The sequence below is a fragment of the Oreochromis niloticus genome, linkage group LG12 (assembly GCF_001858045.2).
Source record: "Oreochromis niloticus isolate F11D_XX linkage group LG12, O_niloticus_UMD_NMBU, whole genome shotgun sequence".
NCBI classification, from domain to species: domain Eukaryota; kingdom Metazoa; phylum Chordata; class Actinopteri; order Cichliformes; family Cichlidae; genus Oreochromis; species Oreochromis niloticus.
Genome location: NC_031977.2, coordinates 7,130,027 through 7,150,476, shown reverse-complemented (window position 1 = coordinate 7,150,476; position 20,450 = coordinate 7,130,027). Strand labels below are relative to the sequence as shown.

The 20,450-nt window shown below is 39.8% G+C and overlaps 1 protein-coding gene across 2 annotated transcripts in view; it reads right to left on the bottom strand.

Annotated features, from left to right (window-relative positions):
- The window catches only part of hk2 (hexokinase 2), a 44,408-nt gene that overhangs the window by 5,373 nt on the left and 18,585 nt on the right, over nucleotides 1–20,450 (bottom strand). For both annotated transcript variants that reach the window (XM_019365942.2, XM_003448615.5), the window contains 9 exons: nucleotides 16,428–16,589; nucleotides 11,917–12,150; nucleotides 10,567–10,871; nucleotides 10,319–10,467; nucleotides 10,012–10,131; nucleotides 7,750–7,845; nucleotides 6,825–6,924; nucleotides 6,484–6,667; nucleotides 502–657 (listed from right to left, as the gene is read on the bottom strand). In XM_019365942.2, the coding sequence (XP_019221487.1) occupies nucleotides 502–657; nucleotides 6,484–6,667; nucleotides 6,825–6,924; nucleotides 7,750–7,845; nucleotides 10,012–10,131; nucleotides 10,319–10,467; nucleotides 10,567–10,871; nucleotides 11,917–12,150; nucleotides 16,428–16,589 (1,506 nt within the window). The remainder of the gene's footprint in view (nucleotides 1–501; nucleotides 658–6,483; nucleotides 6,668–6,824; nucleotides 6,925–7,749; nucleotides 7,846–10,011; nucleotides 10,132–10,318; nucleotides 10,468–10,566; nucleotides 10,872–11,916; nucleotides 12,151–16,427; nucleotides 16,590–20,450) is intronic.

Here is a 20,450-nt window from a genome sequence, read left to right as displayed (position 1 = left end):
GCAGTGCATCTCTATGACACCAGCAGGATCTTACACAATGGCAGCATTTAACACCCTGGGATAACAAGTGGCTTTACAATAGTCTGAGCAGCACATGTATTGGAGAAGCATTGCAGCAGAACAGACTGTGGTGTAAAGTCGAGCTTCCTGTTTGGGACTGCTAACTATCATTGAAAAGAAAAATGGTTAACTCTGTTAACTTTGTATTATATTTTTAGTAACATACTTAAATATATATAAAAATATAAAAGGATAACTGGACAGGATGAAGGATGGCAACATATTCAGACACTGTGACATTATGCTATCATATCTAAATAGTCTGTGTTGGTTCAAAGAACAAAAATGAGTCCGTGATATAAAAAGTGTTGACATGCTGCTCATTATTCCATACACAATCATTATACACATCAGGCTTTAGTATAACAAATGCCAATCATGTGACCAAGATGGTGTGAGCTCGACAGACATGTTGAGACTAGAGCAGTTTGTAATACTCACCTTTCAATCTGCGACAAGAACTTTGTCTCAAAGATGCCCCGCGTCTTGAGCCGTTCTGACACTTTGCCCCTGAACAGCAGGCCCTTAGCGGTAAAATCCAATAACACGTTCCGCACGATCTCCCCCAGGTACATCCCACTGATCATCTTTTCATACCTTCAAGAGAACACACAAACTTCAAACTTTCCAGATCCATGCACACGGAAAACACAGTAGCCACAGTATTTACATTGTTACCATTTACAATTTCAGTCCCAAATGTTACTAAAAACCAATTTAGTGAGCAAGCAGCAATTTATTTTGAGAAAGAGGAGACAGAAACGCTAATTAAGAGAAGTCAGATAAGTTATTTGTTCCATTAACAAAAACAAATGTCATTACTAAAGCAGATTTTAATGGAATAGTTACCAGAATGTGTAACAGGGACTGAAATGAATTCTGTCTAATGTTATATGCTCGGCATGTACAGGACACACACTGCATGAACTCCCTGACATGACTCTGAGACTGCTTTTTAACAGATATTCCAAAAGGCTTCTTTAGAAGAAGAAAAAAATAACTTAATAAAGCACGTTTTCTTTTGAAATAATCAATATACAGTATTCCTGTATAGGTGCTTTTGTGATTCTACGAAAAAACTAAAGCCTACGAGCTCTGCTGTCTTACAGCTACAGCGTAATGTTTTCTCAGAGGAAACCAATGATCTTGCCTGGCTTGTCTTTAAAACAACAATGTGTCTTTCATTTCATTTCATCTCCCAGTCAAAGGTGTGACCGCCCTCTTCGGTGGCTTGGTATTTTGTATTTTCTCAGAACAAAGAGCACAAAGTGCTTTAAGCCAACAAAATAAATGATTTGTCTGGATGTTCAAATAAACAGAGAATAAACAAGAGAAAAATGTGATGTGGTGGCCGGCCTGAGCTCCTGTGGACTTGAATACACAGTATATAGATTTCAGGAAAAAAGGCTGAACTTGGATGGTTGTGGGACAGCTTTGAACCCTTTATCTCATTCTCACAGGCAGATGCTCTCAAAGTCAATCAGATTGGATCGACAAGTCTCCATAGAGGCCTGGGCTTTTTCTGGGACACTCAAATACAGTCAAGACTCAACTCCAAGCCAAACCAGTATTTTGATTAAAAATTAGAAACTGCAATCTCACGTTTTCAAACATATTCAGACTCACTTGCTCTGGGCTTTTTGAACCTGGCCTGTATTCTAAATCCACTACAAGCTAAACTAAAGTGCAGCTTTTGCTTTATTGTTGAAATAAAGAAACAATCAATCAACACCATGACTGCTCAGATCTCCAAAGAACTGCAGTGAAGTGATCATAATCGCACACTCATTTTCACAGATAGTACTGAAACTGAAAAGCAAAGGGAAACCATTATACATATCATTACTGGTATAGGAAACAGCACAGCCAGCACAGGGAAGTTGAATAACTCCGAGTACTTCTGCCCTTTTAAGGCGCACAACTGCATCTCTAACTACAAGCTGCAGACACACTGCTGACTTCGCATATTTCAAGTGATCTAGTGATGCAGCTGAGTAAGCATTCACATTTATATTTCTTTTACTCTTAGCCAACTTTTGGAAGGTTTCTTTTAGGTTTATTTATTTTTTCCATTTTAAGATACATGTAAGTGTGTATGTGTGATTAAGCTATACTAGTTACTCTGGTAAAATTTCCACCTATCATCTTATATCTATATTAATTAAGCAATATATAATGTTATATTGCTTAAATAGTTGCATGCTGATGTGTTTGCATTTGTAGCACATGCACAACATAGAAAACAAAAATACTTTTGCAGTTTTGTGTTGTTTTGTATGCTCTGTGTATTCAGTGCATTGATATTGTTTTTTGTTATTGTTTGTTTGTTTTTGACGGAGTCTGCTGTTTTTGTTTTGGTAATTAGAAACTGTTAAAAACATGTTGCTAACAGGCTGTATTTACAGAGATGCTGACCCCCGGTTACTTTAGCTCTTTTTCTGTTTGATGTGTTTTTAATATTTGATCTGATGAAGCTGATGAATTTATTTTTCCTTAATCTAATTCTATTTATAAGAAAAACATGAAACCTGAACCCCAAGTGGAAGTCACTCTCTTTTTTTTTTTTTTTTTTTTTTTTTTTTTTTTTTTTTTTAACCTGTCCCGTTTGGTTCTTTTGCCATCAGAATTATTGTCTAAAGGCGAAGAAAGATGCCCAACGGATTTACTTTACCAAATGGACCATCCCAGCCTTGCCGTAATGGTCCATTTGATTCAACTTTTTATTGTTTATTTTATTTTCACTTGCTGAATACGGGACAGACTTGACTGGAGGAGAGAACGTGGAGAAAGAAAGAGGGAAAGAAAAAAACCTGAGAAGAGGGACGGGGAAAAAGGGCAAAAAACAAAAACCAACAGAATAAGCAGACAAAAAATACATATATCGATCACCTGGATCACCTGTTGAGAAAGAAAAAAGAAAGCAAGCAGAAGAAAACGAGAGTAATAAACAAGATCACAATGATATATGGGAATATGACAGTAAATACTAAATATTAAACATTATTGTGCAGCACGTGAGATCGACAGCGCACAGTGTGCTTTGAGGTAGGAGCCAAAAAGGGTGTAGTTTGTGTGTGTGATCACCCGTGTGTACACCTGTGAGCATGAACGCGCTTGTTTTTAAAAGGTTCCTTCATGTAATGATCTGCTAGAGGGTGTGGGGGGCCACTGCCCCGACCTCCAGGGCATGAAGCAGGTATGGAGGAGATCAAGACTCCAGACATCCAGAGGCCCCCAGAACACAAGAGACCAAGGAAGACCAACAGAGGGGCAGCCGCGCCACTATCCCAGAAAGAGCTGAGGAGAGTCCCAGATGAGGGGTCACTCAGCAGCCGCGGAGCAGAAGCCAGGGGGGGTTGCAGTGACGTGCCCGTGAGCTCCGCCGGCAGCCAGCTGTGCCTGAGTGGCCGAGCCCCGGGCCGAGAGGCCAAGGGCACCCCATCCCCAAAGTGGCCCGAGCGAGCCCCAGGCTCCAGGCCCCAATAAGCAGCCGCCAAGGAGTGAGCCGGTGGGTACCTGGGCGCCCACCCCCGGAGACAGAGAACCACCAACGCACCGATGTCTGAGGGCGTCCGCCACCGGCAGGGGAAGTGGTGGGGGGAGATGGGCCTCCAAACCTTGGAGGGCCTGAGATGTCCCCAGAGAGGTGGCGTCTGATACCCAACCTGACATATAGACACAGACAAACAGGCACACACAGATACAAACATCTATTCCCACCCTCATGCTCTCATATACAATTGCTCAACACTCACCCAACGTGGAGACAGACAGAGAGAGACGCTGTACACACAATCACACTCCCCAAGCGTACTCTAAGCCCCGAGTCTAGGTACCCTTGCCCCTGGAGGGGGAAACTGCACCCAGACTCAGGTGGTGTAACCCTTTTCCCTGCGGTGGGGAGAAGCAGACTGCCCCGACTCCGCAGCAGCAGGGAGGCCCCATACACCAGACCCCAGTCGGACGGCCAACTCCTCCTCCTAGCCCCCCTGCTCCAGCAGGCCGCAGAGAACGGGGGTGTAGGAAGACTCCAAACCTCCCTCCACCCGCTCATATGTACTGTTGATGTATGTGTGTTCTAAGGTGCATTTAAAACCCAGGAGGGCATGGAGCCACCTGCCAGAGCAGCAGGTAAGCGTATAGCCCCTCCTGCTAGCCCTCAATGTCTACATGTATTTAAAATTGAGAGGTGGGCAACGACGCCAGGGGTGAGGTGTACACCCTGATGGTAGTTTGGAATCCGTGTAGCGTGCCCACCTCCAAGATCCTATATGTATGTGTAATGAGAGTGTGAGTAATGTGAATGTCTAAGTTGTGGGATAAAATTGAGGCAGAGGCAGCCAGAAGGGGACAGAGGGGGGGATGTCTCCTCTGCACCCTGGTGACACACCCCTACCCCAAGGCCCTGCATGTGTGGGTGATTGTGGTGGAGCGGGAAGAGGGAGGCCGCTGGAGATGGGGAGGGAAGGAAGGGAGGGGCAAGTGACCCCTCCCTGGGGCCAGCTCCCCCGAGTGGAAGTCACTCTCTGCATCGTTTTAGTTTAAGAGTGTCTCTGTAACAGATGTTGCTTTAAAAACTCTCCTGCAGACACAATTCTGCTGTTTTCTTGTAGTCCATCCAGTAGTTTGATAAACAATCATACAAGAACTGTGCTTTAAAAAAAAGATAAAACACTTATCTTATCCAGACAGCTGTATAAACAGCTCTTTGGGTGAATAAAATAGCTGGCAGCTATGCTGAGTCTCTATCATTCAGCCAAAGGTACTGAGTGATCGACTGTGTGCAAAGAGCCAAGTGACAAATGTGATCAAACTTAATTCTCAGCATTTAGACTTATAATCCACGGACGCCTCACATCTGCAGGGAGAGCACGACAGGCTACTTTTTTCAGTAGAGTCTTTCTACAGCATCAAACTGCATTTTTCAGTTCTTTTAATGTTCTTAGATATATTTGATCACATAGAAATATTTAACATTTTATGATTGGAGTAGGTGACACTCATAGGGATCATTCTGTGGGGGGGGGAAAAAAAGAGTTATATGATCGGTGAAATGCCCCTTTTGGATTGGTAAGATGCTGTCAGCACCACCACTTTAACGTGAACACACAGGGTAACCCCCTGGGTTTTCTTAGCGAGTTGATAACCTGCTTTATGCAATCGCTTATCCTGATCACTGATGCTACGATAAGTGAATCCAGATAACAGAAAGGTAACCTGGATACGCTAAAGGTCATAGTACAGGGCGCTGAGGTCTAAGCCTACAAATATAATAACAGTGACCAACATAGTTGTTTAAAGAATATACATTTGTTAATTAAATTAACTCTTCGTTTTGTCTTGTTGGATGTAAAATGATGTGTACTGTGAAGGTGAATAATGTAGGCCTGTTTGTTATGAAGTACAGAGTGCTGCAGGGGCAATGTTTTTTTTGTAGGCCAACCTGAAAGTGAGCATCACTCTGGCTTACTAGACAAAAAGCCACTGCCAGTTTGTTGTTATACATTTGGACTATACAGAAAATAAGCTTTGTGAGAATTAAAGATTCATCTCTTGGATAATTTGTTCAGCAAGATAATAATCACAAACCAACATCAACCATAAGCAATGGTTAGCATAACACATAACCATAAACCTCATATTAGGCATTAAAGAAAAATAAAATACTGACGTCGATGCAGAGAAACTCATATCTGTGTCACATTAGAGAGAGAAAGAAACGTGAAATTTTAAGAAAAAAATAGTGCAAATTGAGTTTAAAGCACAACAGGGTTAAATTTATTCTCAGCGTGCTTGTTTGTAGTCTAAAAATGCTGAATGAGACAAACTTGTTCCTCCTTTTGTAACAAATGTTTCCGATTATTCCTTCATAGTTTTTGTTTACTGAATTTGGATTGAGTATTTGACAATGGTAAGATTATCTGACTTGTGACCATTAATAGCTAAAAGGTTTAGTTTATACTGAGCACTTCTAGAGCCTGATATTTCTAGCTAAAAGAATAATGTCAGTAATTTATATATAAAAAAAAAAACCTCTGTGATTCCAGTTTTCAACACTGAAACTTTGTCATTGTGGGAAATGTCAAAACTGACCGCTGGAATTGCTTTACTGCCGCAGAGAGCTCTTGATGTGTGACACTATGAGGTTATCTATTCAAACAACTGTCAAAGTGGTGAATTGCAGTGTAGTGCACTCGCCATGTGTCTTTTAATTGGCAGCATTATTATTTCATGATAGATTCCCTGACTCTTCTGTGTTTCTTGAGCCAGTGTGTTTTTCTCTCAGTCTGTCCTTGTCTTAATTTTCCCTTATGTGTTCATAATGGTAACTACATGCGATGCTCTTTGTTGTGAATCTTGGCACCTTTCAGATCTTTGTTACAGACAACGCTGTGGATATTTAATTTATTACCAATCCAGTACCTCTGTTTCCCAGGGTAGTTAGAGCAGGCATCGACGAGGCGATCGAACTCTGTGCAAAACTCCTCTAGTTCCCCATTTTCACCAAACGCTCCCCACTCGACATTGACACACATGCGGCCATTATCGCCCTCCACCAGTTCGACATTATGCATTTCCTCCATGTAGCAGGCATTGGTCCCTGTGCCTGAAATTAATCAGACAAAATACAAGGACTTTCATAGAACAGCTTGACTACAAAGATGATGAATAAATAGAAATATACCGGACAATGTTTGCAAACACTAAATAAACTTTGATGCTTAAAAAACACTTCAAAGAAGGAGGGAGGTGGCCAAACTTACCGACGATGAGTCCCACCTCACATTTGGGGTCCTCGTAGCCGCAAGTCATCATGGTTCCCACTGTGTCATTAACTACTGCCACAAAGTTCAAATCGAATTCCTGGAAGCAAAGTAAACAAACTTATTTATATCTATGAACTGGAACTGAGCTTAAACATAAATATTAACATTATCCATAGCACTGGAAAGACATTATTCGCTTATCTACACTCTTCACTCATCTGCAGTTCTAATGGTTGGGGGTCTGAGAATCCTCATATTGCTTTAGTGCATCATCTAACACTGTGAGCACGGGAAAACAGAAGATGTAAATCATAGTTTGGTAAATTGTCAGATTATATAATTGCCATAAGATTCTATACTTTTATACTGCTTACATTACTTGCTACACACACACACACACACACACACACACACACACACACACACACATATATATGTATATGTAAAAAATATGTGTGTGTGTATACTCAGCCATTTCAGAAAATAACTCAAACACAAATTCAAAAGAATCTATTCAAAAAAATCACACAAGACCATTTTAATCTATTTTTTACATCTCATGCAATACAACTGAAGTACTTGTTATTTAATCAGAAATGAAAGACGTGACTAAAAGCATTGGCGAGAAAATAAATTTAGACATTCACTGGCAAGTGTAGGTGGATCTCTTAGAGTGCTGCTCTCCTGGGTCTTGCATGTGACTGTATAACATGCATGGTACAGTCTATGAGTGAGCCACTTTGGCTCTTTTTATTACATTAATCAAAGATCAATCTTCAAGGCCACAATTCTGTATTATTGTCAGGTCTTTACATATACATAAAAAGCACCTTGAGGCAACTGATCGTGTGCATTGGCAGATATATGAAAAAAAGTGAGGTGACTTTAAAATTGTATTTAAGACTGTGATTGATGTACTGACCCCTCTGCTGCGGACAGCTTCTTTAAGCAACGCGACAACATCTTTCCCCTCACAGCCGCTGGCTTTAAACCCCTTCGTCCACTTCAGGAGTATGCCCTAGACAAATTACAGAGTCAGAATCAGAATCCTTTGTATTTAGCCAAGTTTGTGCACACAAACATTTGACTTTGGTTCATATTGCTCTTTGCATGCAAAAAAAAGAAAGATTTTTTTGTAGTTAGGGTGTCATTAGAGCTGAAAATTGAAGCACACACAGAAAGAAAGAAAAACAACTCAGCTCTCAATTAGAAAAACAAAACACAAACAAAAACAAGAAGCACTCAGAGACGACAAACCTCCACTGAGACAGCTCACTCTCTGGGCAGTATTCACCTTTAAGGGAACATTTTTGTATTTTCTGTACAGTCACTTTGTTCTTTTTTATTTTTTATTTTACATTTTACTTTCAGGATTTACATAACGTACATAAGTACATAACGGATTATAGATATTATAATGGATAATATATGCTGTCAATAAAAACAACGGCTGTAAGAAACAGTTTTAAATAGTTTTTAAGTTCAGATCAAATCTACTGACCTTGAAGGTTAAGACTTTTTGTCAGTTTTCAACCAATAAATCATTAAGTTGACTTTGAAGACTTCAGTGGATGTAAGACAAAGATGGATTAGATGGATTGTTAACATGACTGCACTCTACAGAGCTACAGAGTTTTATCAGAATTTATACAAAACTTTTTGAGCTATTATGTTTACAAACTAATGACACGCATATAAACTCCATGCCAGAGCAAAAAAGGTTAAACACAGTCAATAAATATCCGTTTTTATTCTGTCAAACTTGCATGAATGTATCTTCATTGTGTGTCTAAGTATCTAAAACAGTTTCCGACTCACAGACGGAAAACAAGCTCTTTAACTTAGCAGGTAAAGAAACAAAAGTGTGAGTCCTTTGCTCAATCATGGCTTAACACATGTGGCAGGTTGTTGTCATCAATTGTTGCTCCTTGTTTTCAAGTTCAAAAACCGAGACCACTTATACAATCACATTCACAGATTACCAAAATATCTTTCTTTATGTAACTCTGTCTGCATGACACCCTATTCCAGGTATATTGTTTGGGGCGATGATTCAGAGTTCAAATTTATTCTGCAGGGCTTCTTATTTTCATCATCATCCAAACAACACTCCCTATAGTTCGCTGATTGCTCAAACTTCAAGCTGCTGGGAACATTTGATTGTTAGTATTTGTTGTTTTTTTGACTGACTATGCAAAAGGCTATGATTGCTATATCCAAGGTAGCTTGTGTACTCCCCATCAGAGTGTCCCAGCAAGTTTAGAAAACAATAGTTTTCTAAAGAATAGTTTAGACCAGTTTCTCTACCCGAAACACTCCTGTGCTCACATACAGTGAGAAGAAGAAAGTTTTAAGTATAAGAAAATATGAATGAAATAATCTGCTCCGTAGCAGGTCTGGCAATTGGATAAATACAACCTCAGAGCAACCACAAAACATGACATCCTGCATCCCATCATTATTTATTTAACAAAAACTAAACAAACTAAGCTAAACCAGAGTACAGTGCAAGTAGCAGCCAGGTGCTGTTAATCAAATGCACTTAAAGAACTGATCATCAGCAAGTGTGAGCACCTCTATAAAAGCAGAAGTTTGGGCACTTTGCTGATCTGGGATATTTGGGTGTGCTATCTACAAAAAGGGCAACATCTCAGTCTCATCAAGCCTAAATTTTCATAAATTTCAAGACAGAATAATTAGAAAAAGACTGAATTAAATGTAAGGTCATCTGTCTGACAGCTAAGCTTGACAAAAACTGGGTCATGCAACAAAACGCTGGTTTTAAGAAAACCAGCAAATCTACAACAGAATGCCTGTAAAAGAAAGTAATCAAGGTGTTCCAATGGCCAAGTCAAAGCCCAGATGCTACGGTGGGACCTCATGAGAACTGAATGAAACAACTATCTGCGAAGCTCAATGAACTGAAGCAATGCTGTAAAGAGGGGTGGGCAAAATTCCTCCACAGTGAGGTGGGAGATTGATACAAGTCATTCAGAAAATGATTACATCAAGTTACAACTACTGAATCATGAAGTTTACTTAGTTTTTTATTCAGTCTAAACTCATACTGACGTAGACCAATGGTGGGTTTTTGCTGGAATAAAAAGTATCAAAGTTTTTGATGAAAGGCACCAAGATGACCTCATATAAATTATAGCTCATTTACATGAACACAAAAAATTACCTCATCAAGTTTGGTTTGATCACAGGGGAAGGAGAACGTAAAACCCAAAGGTAAAGATGCTCCTTTCATGCCCATGTATTCCAAAAAGTCAGCCATGCAGTCCACAATATGGTTGAACAGCTAGAAAAAAACAAAACAAAAAACAAAATTAAAAGGAATATTGTGAGGTAACAAAATACAACGCATCACTTTTGCAAACATCCACAGTACTGTGCTTTGACATGGCAAGTTCTAGCTAACATTTGGCCTTAATTTAGCTCTTAATCACAAGTAGCTTTCTGTCAGTCAGCTTCAGTTGAAGCACTACCTCTTCTCCTGTGCCTTGCATGATTTCCTGCGGGATACTGTAGATCTTCTGTTGCATATCAACACTGCGTTTTGTTCCACTTCGCACTCGCACCAGAAGCACTCGAAAGCTGGAGCCTCCAAGGTCCAAAGCCAAGAAATCGCCATGTTCTGTTGAGGTATAAAAGACATTAACTCATTATATTAAAAAAAAAAGAAACCTTGTCTCAAAAACAAGCCAGAGCTTGGGGGAGGTGGGGTTAAACCTACCTGATCCGTCGGGAGTGGATCGGACGTAAGTGGGAAGCATCTTGATGCTGGCCTGCTGGTGGGTTTGCTTTGACAGACCTCGGGTCATCTCCTCGCTGAATCGCCTCTTTACTTCCAGCAGCTGTTCGCGACTCAAGCGCAGGGTGTCGAGGATGCGCTGCCGCTCAGCATTTTGGTTGGCAAGTCGGAAGGCCACCGCAGTCACCATAGCTGCACCCTTCCCACTACCATCCTGCGACTGCAAAAAACGCACATCGCAGTCGGGTACAAGTCGACGAACCATTTTGTTGAGCCTCCTGGAAAACCTGGAAAAGACACACATTTGGTTAAGTCCCCATGGTTTCTGTCTTCTGTTATTCCTTTTTGACTTGTACACGTGGACCCAAACAACTTAACATTGTGTAGCCACTTCTTATACCTGAGTATATGGTAAAGTCATGCTTATGATCTCTGCCAAGGAACGCACACAGACACCAAAACTGTAATGAATCATTTTTTCATACATACTGTCCACTTTAACTGATGAATCTGGAGAAGATCTTGGTGACATTTCCACTAGATATATTTGATCACCGCAAACTTTTAAATTTAAAATGAAATGTGTCGCACAAATAGAATCAACTGTGCCCATTAGCTTCTTTCTAGCACTTTTCTTCATAGACTGTAAAAACAATGCATTATTTAGGATTGCTCATTTTTTGAACAACACCAAAACTGGTGGTTGCTTTGTCTGGTTGCAGTTTTCTCTCTTGAATGCACTCTTCCTGTCAAAAAAACAAACAAAAAAAACACAAAAAAACCCCCCACACAATGGCAAGGTGTATATTTTATGGATTATCATTTTCAGTTACACTAAAAGCGGTGCATAATCAAGCCAGCTAGGAAACCTGGAAATGGGAAGTTGTAGGCAATTCAGCTTGCAGCAATTTTCTGTCCCTTTTAAAAAAAAGGGACAGAAAGATAAGGACTCACTTTAAGAGCACAATTTCTAAACAACAGTTCTTATAGATGGATTTTTCTCTGTTATGTTATAAGTGAACATGATGATGCTCCTTTATCATGTATACATCCTTCCACCATTCAGTCTTTAAGCTGTTTGTCTGACTTATTTCTAATCACACAGAGCAAACATGTGGAGATTATAGCTGTTCACTGAGATCACCTCCCTCAGACTTGTCTTTATGCTCTTATATTCTTTGTCTCAGGGACATGCAGGCACACAGAATGAATAGTAAAAACGTGATGTGAAGTGACAAACATAGCCACAGCCACAGCAAAACGTGCCAATGACACAGATCAAAGTCATGAATCTGTTGGCGAGAACCACCATAACAGAAGTGATCCACTTACTCTGGATGATTCTTGTAAACAGAGCCATCCACTCCAATAGTGACACGCAACTTCTCGGCAGCTTTGTTATCCCGGATCTGTCGCAGCACCGATGCTAGAGAGGAAGCGCACAGGTGTGCGGCCCGAGTGGATACAATCTGACACACCCTCCGAGTTGCTATGCAGTCCTCAACCGACGGGTCCAACCCCAGGCTACGAAGTATCTTCTCAGCACTAGCAATACCTTCCTCATCTCTGCAGGAAGGAAAGTCAAGAAATTAATGTGAAGAATAGAAGAAGAGCTTGAGGACAGAATTATTAGCCTCCCCATAAAAACTAAAAGGGCAAACTAACAGCTGTTCCAAACATCCTAGATTATTATAGATGCTCACATTATTTTACTTTGCATACAGAAACATAATGATTTCACAAAAACCAAAAACTAACAGTTATCAGAATTATTAGCCTCCATGCTCATTTGCTGTAGTTTTCAACAACTACATATTTCCTTTGCAAATCTTTTAAGCTCCTCCACATTTTATGTTTTCCTGGCATGGATCTGAGTCTTCAGTTCATCCCACAGATTTTCAATTTTGATTCAGGTCAGGGCTCTATGTAGGCCAGTCAGTAAGAGTCACTTTGTTCGTCTGGAGGTAGTTCTCCACCAGGAGAGATGTGTGTTTTGGGGTCGTTGTGGTGTTGGGAGACAAAGGGAGGATCTCAGCTTTGGTGCTCACTGCTACAGGTTTGTTTGCCGTTTTTCCAAAAATCTGCACATATCCTTTTTGATGATTCCTTCCACCTTGATGAGATTTTCAGTTCCAGACAAACTAAATGATCACAACCATCACACTACCACCATCGTGTTTCAGTGTGGGGAAGGTGTTCTTTGGGTTGTACGCCTCTTCCTTCTTTATCCTCGAGCTTCACAGCACATTTTTAATTACTAGCAATTACTAATCCCTGCCCACTGCTTGTGAACATTCAAAATCAGAATTAAACTTACTAATGAAGACCTATTAATAGATTATTTACCAGAAAGCAATAAAAGAATAATAAACTTTCAGGAAATGGACTGTGTGTTCTGTGAGATGGTTTTCTCTTCCCTGTATGCTGTACTTCTACTTTGCTGTTGGGGAAGATTTCTGTTCAAGAAACTTTGAAAGACCCACTAAACATGTATTTGATGTTAAACATCACTTGTTCACATATTTAGTTATAAACAGTGTTGGGACTAACGCGTTATTAAGTAACGCGTTACAGTAACTACGTTATTATTGTGGTAACGAGCACGGTAACTAGTTATTATGCCAAAACCAGGAACGCGTTACTCGTTACTGGGATTTAGATAGGCTCGTTACTCGTTACTTCGTGTGGTGGATATCGCGGAGCTTCCACAGATTCAATAACATTAGCAAGTGATGGAGGCCAGCAGGTGGATGAAGGAAAAGGGAGGCAAGAGGAGAGACCCGAAGCGGCCGCCGGTCCGCGTGTCAGGTGAACTGAACTTCAGGTAAGAAGTTATGACCTGCAGTCTATCGGAGTCAGATATAAACCAAGTTTAGGTGGAGTTTATTTTCGGTATGCTGACATTTTCGTACTGCGTGCTAGCTAGCATGACGGAGTTTCTATACAGCTGTGTGGGTGCTATGTTACTGATGTTGAACTTTATTTTGTTCATACGGTTAATTATTAGAGTTGCCAACCGTCCCCTAAAAAACAGAATCGTCTGGTATTCAGAGAAAATATTACGCGTTTCGTACTGAGGTGAAAAGGAACACAGTTTGTCCCGGACTTCAGCTACAATGAAAAAGACACAAAGCTGAAGCTGCACAGCTGCCTCTTCTTCTCTCATTCTCTCCTGTTTCTACTTCAATCACGAAACTGATCAATGATCAGCTGATCAGCTTTTCTCTCTTGTTTATTTATCGCCCACTTTGCGCCAGAAAGAGGAAACCAGCGGATGTCGCGTTAAACAACAGCAGCACGTTTAAGCTTGATCAGCTGTTGTTAGAATTTATTTAATATTAATTTCTAGTATCAGCTGATGTTTGCTGGAGCCACAGCTGTAAAGCTGCTGGTCATGATATCGGTTTGGTTATCTGGTGAGAGGGAAACATGCAGATGAAACCAGGAGATGTCCTTACTGAATCATCAGAGCTGAACAGGTGATGGAGAAACAGGTTTACCTTTTAGGTGACATGAATGAGTTGAAGGGAAGTTATGAACTGTTTCTGAGAGACAAATAACACCAGCATCCTTTTCTATGTAGCTGACAGCTGGTAACTGTGCAGGGGCGGGTCTAGCAAAGTTTTGCCAGGGGGGCAGGTAGGGCATTAACAGGGAAAGGGGGGCACAAGGAAATACTTTTCTTTATTATTCTCATTTAAAATGTCTCGCTTTTAAAAAAATAATTATCTGAGTCTTACAACAAACAATTGATAGATTGATACATATATACCATCAGAACAGTGCACATCACTGTCACAACAGTGTTTGTTTTCATTCAAAGGCTTTATGATTTTTCCTATAATGGTGGGCCGGTCTCTAGTCAAAATGCCCGGGACAATTTTTTTGTCCCAGTCCAGGTCTGTATGCAGCTCATCTGCAGTCTGGTGTTACCTACATCTTCCTATTCAGAAGGCAGAATTTCCAAGTTCTGAGTACAATCAAAAGCACCACGACTGCAGTTTTTGTGTTGGATGTAAAAAGCAGGCTAGAATCATGGCGGCAGTCAACGACGGTCCAGGCGTGGGATTTCTCTCGTGGAAATGTGCACATTATTTTTTCCTTTCTATTGGTAGGTGGCACAGTGCACTTGTGGCAAGTAAGCAAGCTAGAAGACTGGTAATCTTGCTGGGTATCCAGTTACGGAAGCAACACATTAACAAGAGAATTCTGAGTAAAACCAAAGTTACTTTCCCTAGTAACTAGTTACTTTGAAAGTAACGAGTAACTTGAAGTAACTGAGTTACTTTTTTAGAGAAGTAACTAGTAATGTAACTAAGTTACTAATTTAAAGTAACTTACCCAACACTGGTTATAAATAACTAATATTTTGACTCAATCCACCCAAAAATAAACATAAAAATAAAAAATCTAACAAAACAGAAGCGATGGAAATTATATGCAAATAGAGCCATGTGAGGACGTTTACACAAGACTACTATGCAGTTCACCCCAGTATTCAGTGATGTCTGAAACAACTTTCAGCCACAATAACTTGAAGCAAATTAGAATCTCAATTTTGGCTTCCTGCAATTAAGGCTACGTCCACACGTACCCGGGTATTTTTGAAAACGCAGATTTTTCTATGCGTTTGCACCTTTCGTCCACACGTAAACGGCGTTTTCGGTCACTGAAAACGGAGATTTCTAAAAACGCCTGCCAGGGTGGATATTTTCGAAAACTCCGTTTTTGCATTTACGTGTGGACGAGGAAAACGGAGAAAACGCAGCGTCATAGGTGTGCGCCTTTTTTGACGTCACACTGTGCGCCACGTTATTGTTTCGGTGAAATTAATTTCTACAATACTGTTACCGTTAATTGTACTCTCTGCGGTGTTTAAATGCTTACATATACACACACAGTTACTGTCCCTCCACACATATGACTCGGTTCTGCTTCTATGCCCCATCTTTATTTACTATTTCCCACCGAGGCTTCTAGACTTCTGATTGGCCAACATTTCTACACGGTTAGGAATATATCGCCACCTGCTGCTTTGGCATGTTCCTAGCAGCGTTTTCCTTCATTTCTGCGTTTACGTGTGGACAGGATTATTTTTTAAAACGAAAACGGAAAATCTCCGTTTTCAAAAATACCCGTGTACGTGTGGACGTAGCCTAAATGAATATGAGTGATCATGCATTAAAATGTATGTAAAGTAATGCCCTGTTGATTTAATTTTGTTGAAAGTTTGGGTGAATAAGAAGGACTACTTTCTGTTCACAGATGTGCAAGCAGTGTACATTAAAAATATTATTGGTCACTAGAATAAATACATAATCGTGACAATCGGCACTCATTTATGCAACACTTCCGCCATTCTGTTAGAGATTTCTTGCTGTGATTGGGCTCCTGTTGCATGAATGAGCTTCATCCGAATGGTGAATGGACTGATTCTTATCTGCTTATATAATGCATACATTCACACTCTGATGCATCGGAGTGTCAATTAGCACATGACCTGCTCTACCTCCTGACTACAGTCATCCCACCCAACCTATGCAACTTTAAAAAGCAGTCAGCAGTGTTGCCATGTTATTTTTAGACCAAAGAGCCGTCCAATGAAGCTATAATTGTTCAGCCTTTTTCTTTGTGCTGTCATGAACTTTTAACATTTAACATTGAACATTTAACAGACTAACTCAGGTGTGCAGAGTGTCAGATGTTCCTGGCATAGCTCATTACTACTAACATAATGTTCAACAGGTTTGCATTTAATCTGTCAGCTGAGAGATATCTCAGAATGCAGTGTCACGGTGCACACACACACACACACACACACACACACACACAGAAAAACTAACTTGTCATTCTCGATTGCATAGATGTGGCTGGTGCTGAAGTGTCCGGTGGTGAGGAGCTCTGACGTAGTCTTGCCCTGGAACAGCAGCTGTGATCTGGCCATCTTTACCAAAATGAGACGTACCAGTTCCCCCATGTACATCCCACTGATCATCTTCTCAAACCTGCATGCAACATGAAAAAAATGAGGAGCAAAACAACATCATATACATATATTTATAAATAAAATATGATGAGGTCTATTTATGTACATCTACACATGCAGAAACAAATACAGAAGGAGACCACAGAAAGCTGGACAGACCCTCAACTATTGAAATGTGAACTCTGGAAGCCTCTTCATGAAGCCAACAATGTTTCAGAAATCAGAAACTTCTAAACAAGCCGTCACACTCTTCTAGCAGAAATCAAAATCTGACAACAACATGCAAGCGAGGTGCAAAAATGCCATCTGTGTGACATTTCCAGTTGTTTTCTTTCTTCTTCTTTTTTTTTTTTTACTTCTTTTGGGAAATAAACAATCAAAACTGATAATTAACACTTCGGTAAAAATATCAGCTGTTTATTATGTTGATGAACAGGCTCGTCTACCGAGCTCCATCACAGGCTGTTTATCTGATGTTTCATCAGCATCTGTTAAAATGCAAAGAAAAGAAAACCCAAAAATTGGCGCATTGCACCTCTTCTCTCCTTTTCTAACAAAATGAACATTTCACCTATCCTGAATTCTTTGCTGAGAGAAGACACATTTTTGACATTTTAAAAGCAAATCTTGAAGCAAACTTGTCTTTTTTCTTTTCCTTGTATGAGGTTGAGCGAGAGAATGAGAGACAGCAGTAAGTGAAATAGCTTTAATTTTTTTTAAGATCCTATTTTAGTTATGGTCTGTATAAATGACTCATTCATTTTGTTCCACGAATAAGACACTTAACTGTGTGACAGTTTTATCTTCTGATTATCTTATTCAAGCGCAACAGGGGGATGTTTATTGGGAGGTTATTTTGCAGGCAGGCAGCATCAAAACATATTATCAAGAACTATTCTCATTCTTTGATTTGAAAAAAAGGCACAAATTTAGAACACCTCTTGGTTGTATGTTTTTTCAACTTTTTGACATACAGTAACAATGTTATAATAAAATGAAGCACTAAGAGCACAAACCTCCAGAAAGGTAGCTCAGTTAGTTTTAAGGGAATAGAGTTTTATTTTGTATACATTCATTTTGTTTTCTTTGTTCTTTTTAAATTTACTTTAAGAAGTTTATGGTGCAGTAAAAACAAGTGCAAAAGCTCAGACTTTTGTTATTTGCCCTACTGAAACTATTTCAATATACCTGACATAATTTTGAGTCTTTTTTTTTTTTTAATTTATGGAGACATAAACATCAAGTTTAACACAAGTTTATTTTATTTTCCAAAAATAAAACTATAATTAGGAGCATGCATTCAAATTGTTTTGTATTTAAATGGTTATTAAGCTGTTACTGTAATATACATCACAAGTCCTAATAAAGAATGTGATGTTTAGTATGCTCATGTATCATCACCTACATGTCTATAGGTTTTCAATGCGAACAAAGGCAATAAGAAGCACAGTTTTAAAAAGGACTATATAGCACTATATAACTGAGCATAGGATTCATTGACTAGCCTTGAAGGAGAGGTCAAAGTCAAATGTGTTTTATACAGTGCTTTCTATGTATTAACAATACAGAACCTCTTTGGTAGATAAACATTCGCTCAATCAAACCGAAATTGAATAATACCTTTTTTTAACCTACATGCTGTACCTCTGCTTTTTATCTGTGTCAACTGATTATTTATGTGCTGACAAGACAATGCAAACAAGTGCAAGCTCCAGAAACTGGCTCCGGCTAAAATCTTTTACAGATAATGACATCTGTAAAAGATGTCATTATCAGCAGTAATGACTGAATCTGCAAAGGCAAAAACACCAGAGTGCCTCCAAATTAGCAAAGATCCCCACTTAAGCAGGTCTCCTCCTCCTCCTCCTCCACTGTTATTTAAACTAATGAAATAAATTCCAATCTAGAAATGTCTAAGAAACTGTATCTAGCACCTAGAAATGGTTAAAGAAAGAAGCATAGAATGGTAAAAGAAGCATAGTATGCTTAACTATATTAGAATGCCTTAATTTGGTACAGCCGTTTTGATTATTATTATGAATTACCTGTTAATGGAATAGTTTAAGTTAGCTGACAAATATGTTCATACCTTCCTGCTCTCTTTCTCTGTTTACGTTATTCAAGGAGCAGTTCACTATATAAAAACATCTTGAACAATGGCAATGACAATTTCATCTACACAGCACATCTCATTACACATAAGCTCAGTGTGCTCAACACAGAAAATAAAAACATAAAAACCTGTGTAGGTTTAAAATGACTTACGGCAGTGAAAACAGCAAAACAAAACAAAACAAAAACACATTAACTTTGAGCCTGTGTGAACAAAAAGGTTTTGAGTGTGATTTTGAATCTAAGCACAGATGTTATTGATCTCAAGTCAATAAGGAAGCCTGTTCCAAAGAGCAGCACTCTGAAAGCAACCTCAGCAGACTGAGATCTGATTCTGGGAACAGCAAAAGATCTGAACCTGATGACCTGAGAGGTTTGTCTGGGTTCTAGACAATGAGCAAGTCAGAGATGTAACACTGAGTTCTTTGTATACTAACAGAAGAATTCTGTGCAAATGGAAGCTCAGAGGAGCACATGAAACAACAAGGTTACCCTCCCTGAAGATTCCTTCCGAGCTCTACACTCTGTATCATAATGTGTCACGTGTGTGCATTCACACACATATAATGACCGTGTCCACCAAAGCTAGACAGTGAATGCAGGTAGCAGTTAAGAGTTTGGGAATTACTGCAGCAATATCTCTGTGTGTATCGCTCTTCAGATTACAATGTTTCAGAGACGGAACAGATAAACCAGTACTTACAGCCTACTTGAGTTATCACAATGCAGCGTAGGGGTACAAAAACAGGCCAGGCGATGCAGCCAAGTGTTGGTGCAACAGGGATCACTTCATTTCAACAGCTGAAAGTCTCACTGCACACATTAACCCTGCTACAAGGTGTCTGATAGAAGGAGAGCTCAGAGCTGCTTAGTCGTAAGCAGCACACATAACAAAGCTGTTCCCAAATGAAATGCTGAGGCAAACTGCCTTTCCAGCAGAGTATTATTTTTATGTTTTTAGACATAAACAAATAACAATTTTTGACAAGTGTGAGACAGTCAGAACTACAAAGATTGGCAAAAGTTTGATTTATGTTTTAGAATTACATGGTAATAATGATCCACCAATTAGGCATTAAAGTCATTCGTTGAAGTATGTGAACTGTTTAATCTCTCTGTGATGCACTGTAAGCTTTATTGTGACTGGAAATTAAGGTCACGCAAACTTAAATCCATCACCTCACCCCATTAAACCCTGTCTGGGCCTAGACCTGTTATTGAGGTTTCTCATGTGATATCAAGAGCTCCACTATACTGGATGTGATACAGCCAGTGGTTGCTAGGGGAAAATGTGCTTTTCTGACTGGTTGCCAATGGTTTCTGCAGGTTGATGGCTATCGCTGGGTGAAATCAGTTGCAAAGAAGGTGCTGCACCAAAAACCTCCAAGCAGGTCACCTTTAGTTTTTCATGTTTGTGTACAAATACTCCAACAACTAGCCAAAGAGCAGTAAAACTTAAAGAAACATAAACCAGAAATAGTTAGTTTTGCCTTTTGAAACTTGCCGGCTGCAGTGCTGAAGGGCTCCATTTCCAGTTTGCATTGCTTTTTTCATTTTCACTGTTACTCTGAGAGCAGCTGGCCAGTATTAGCAGAGCTGAATATTCATTTTCCCCTCACGACCGGTGGTTGCCAGATGGTCATGGACCAATCTCTAGGCCTGTGTGACTGAGGCCTTATTCACTTGATCCTACATGATTGTCACATGTCCAAAACAGTGAACAAGTGCCCACATGTCTGCAAAACCTCAAATGTTCCAGGACATACTG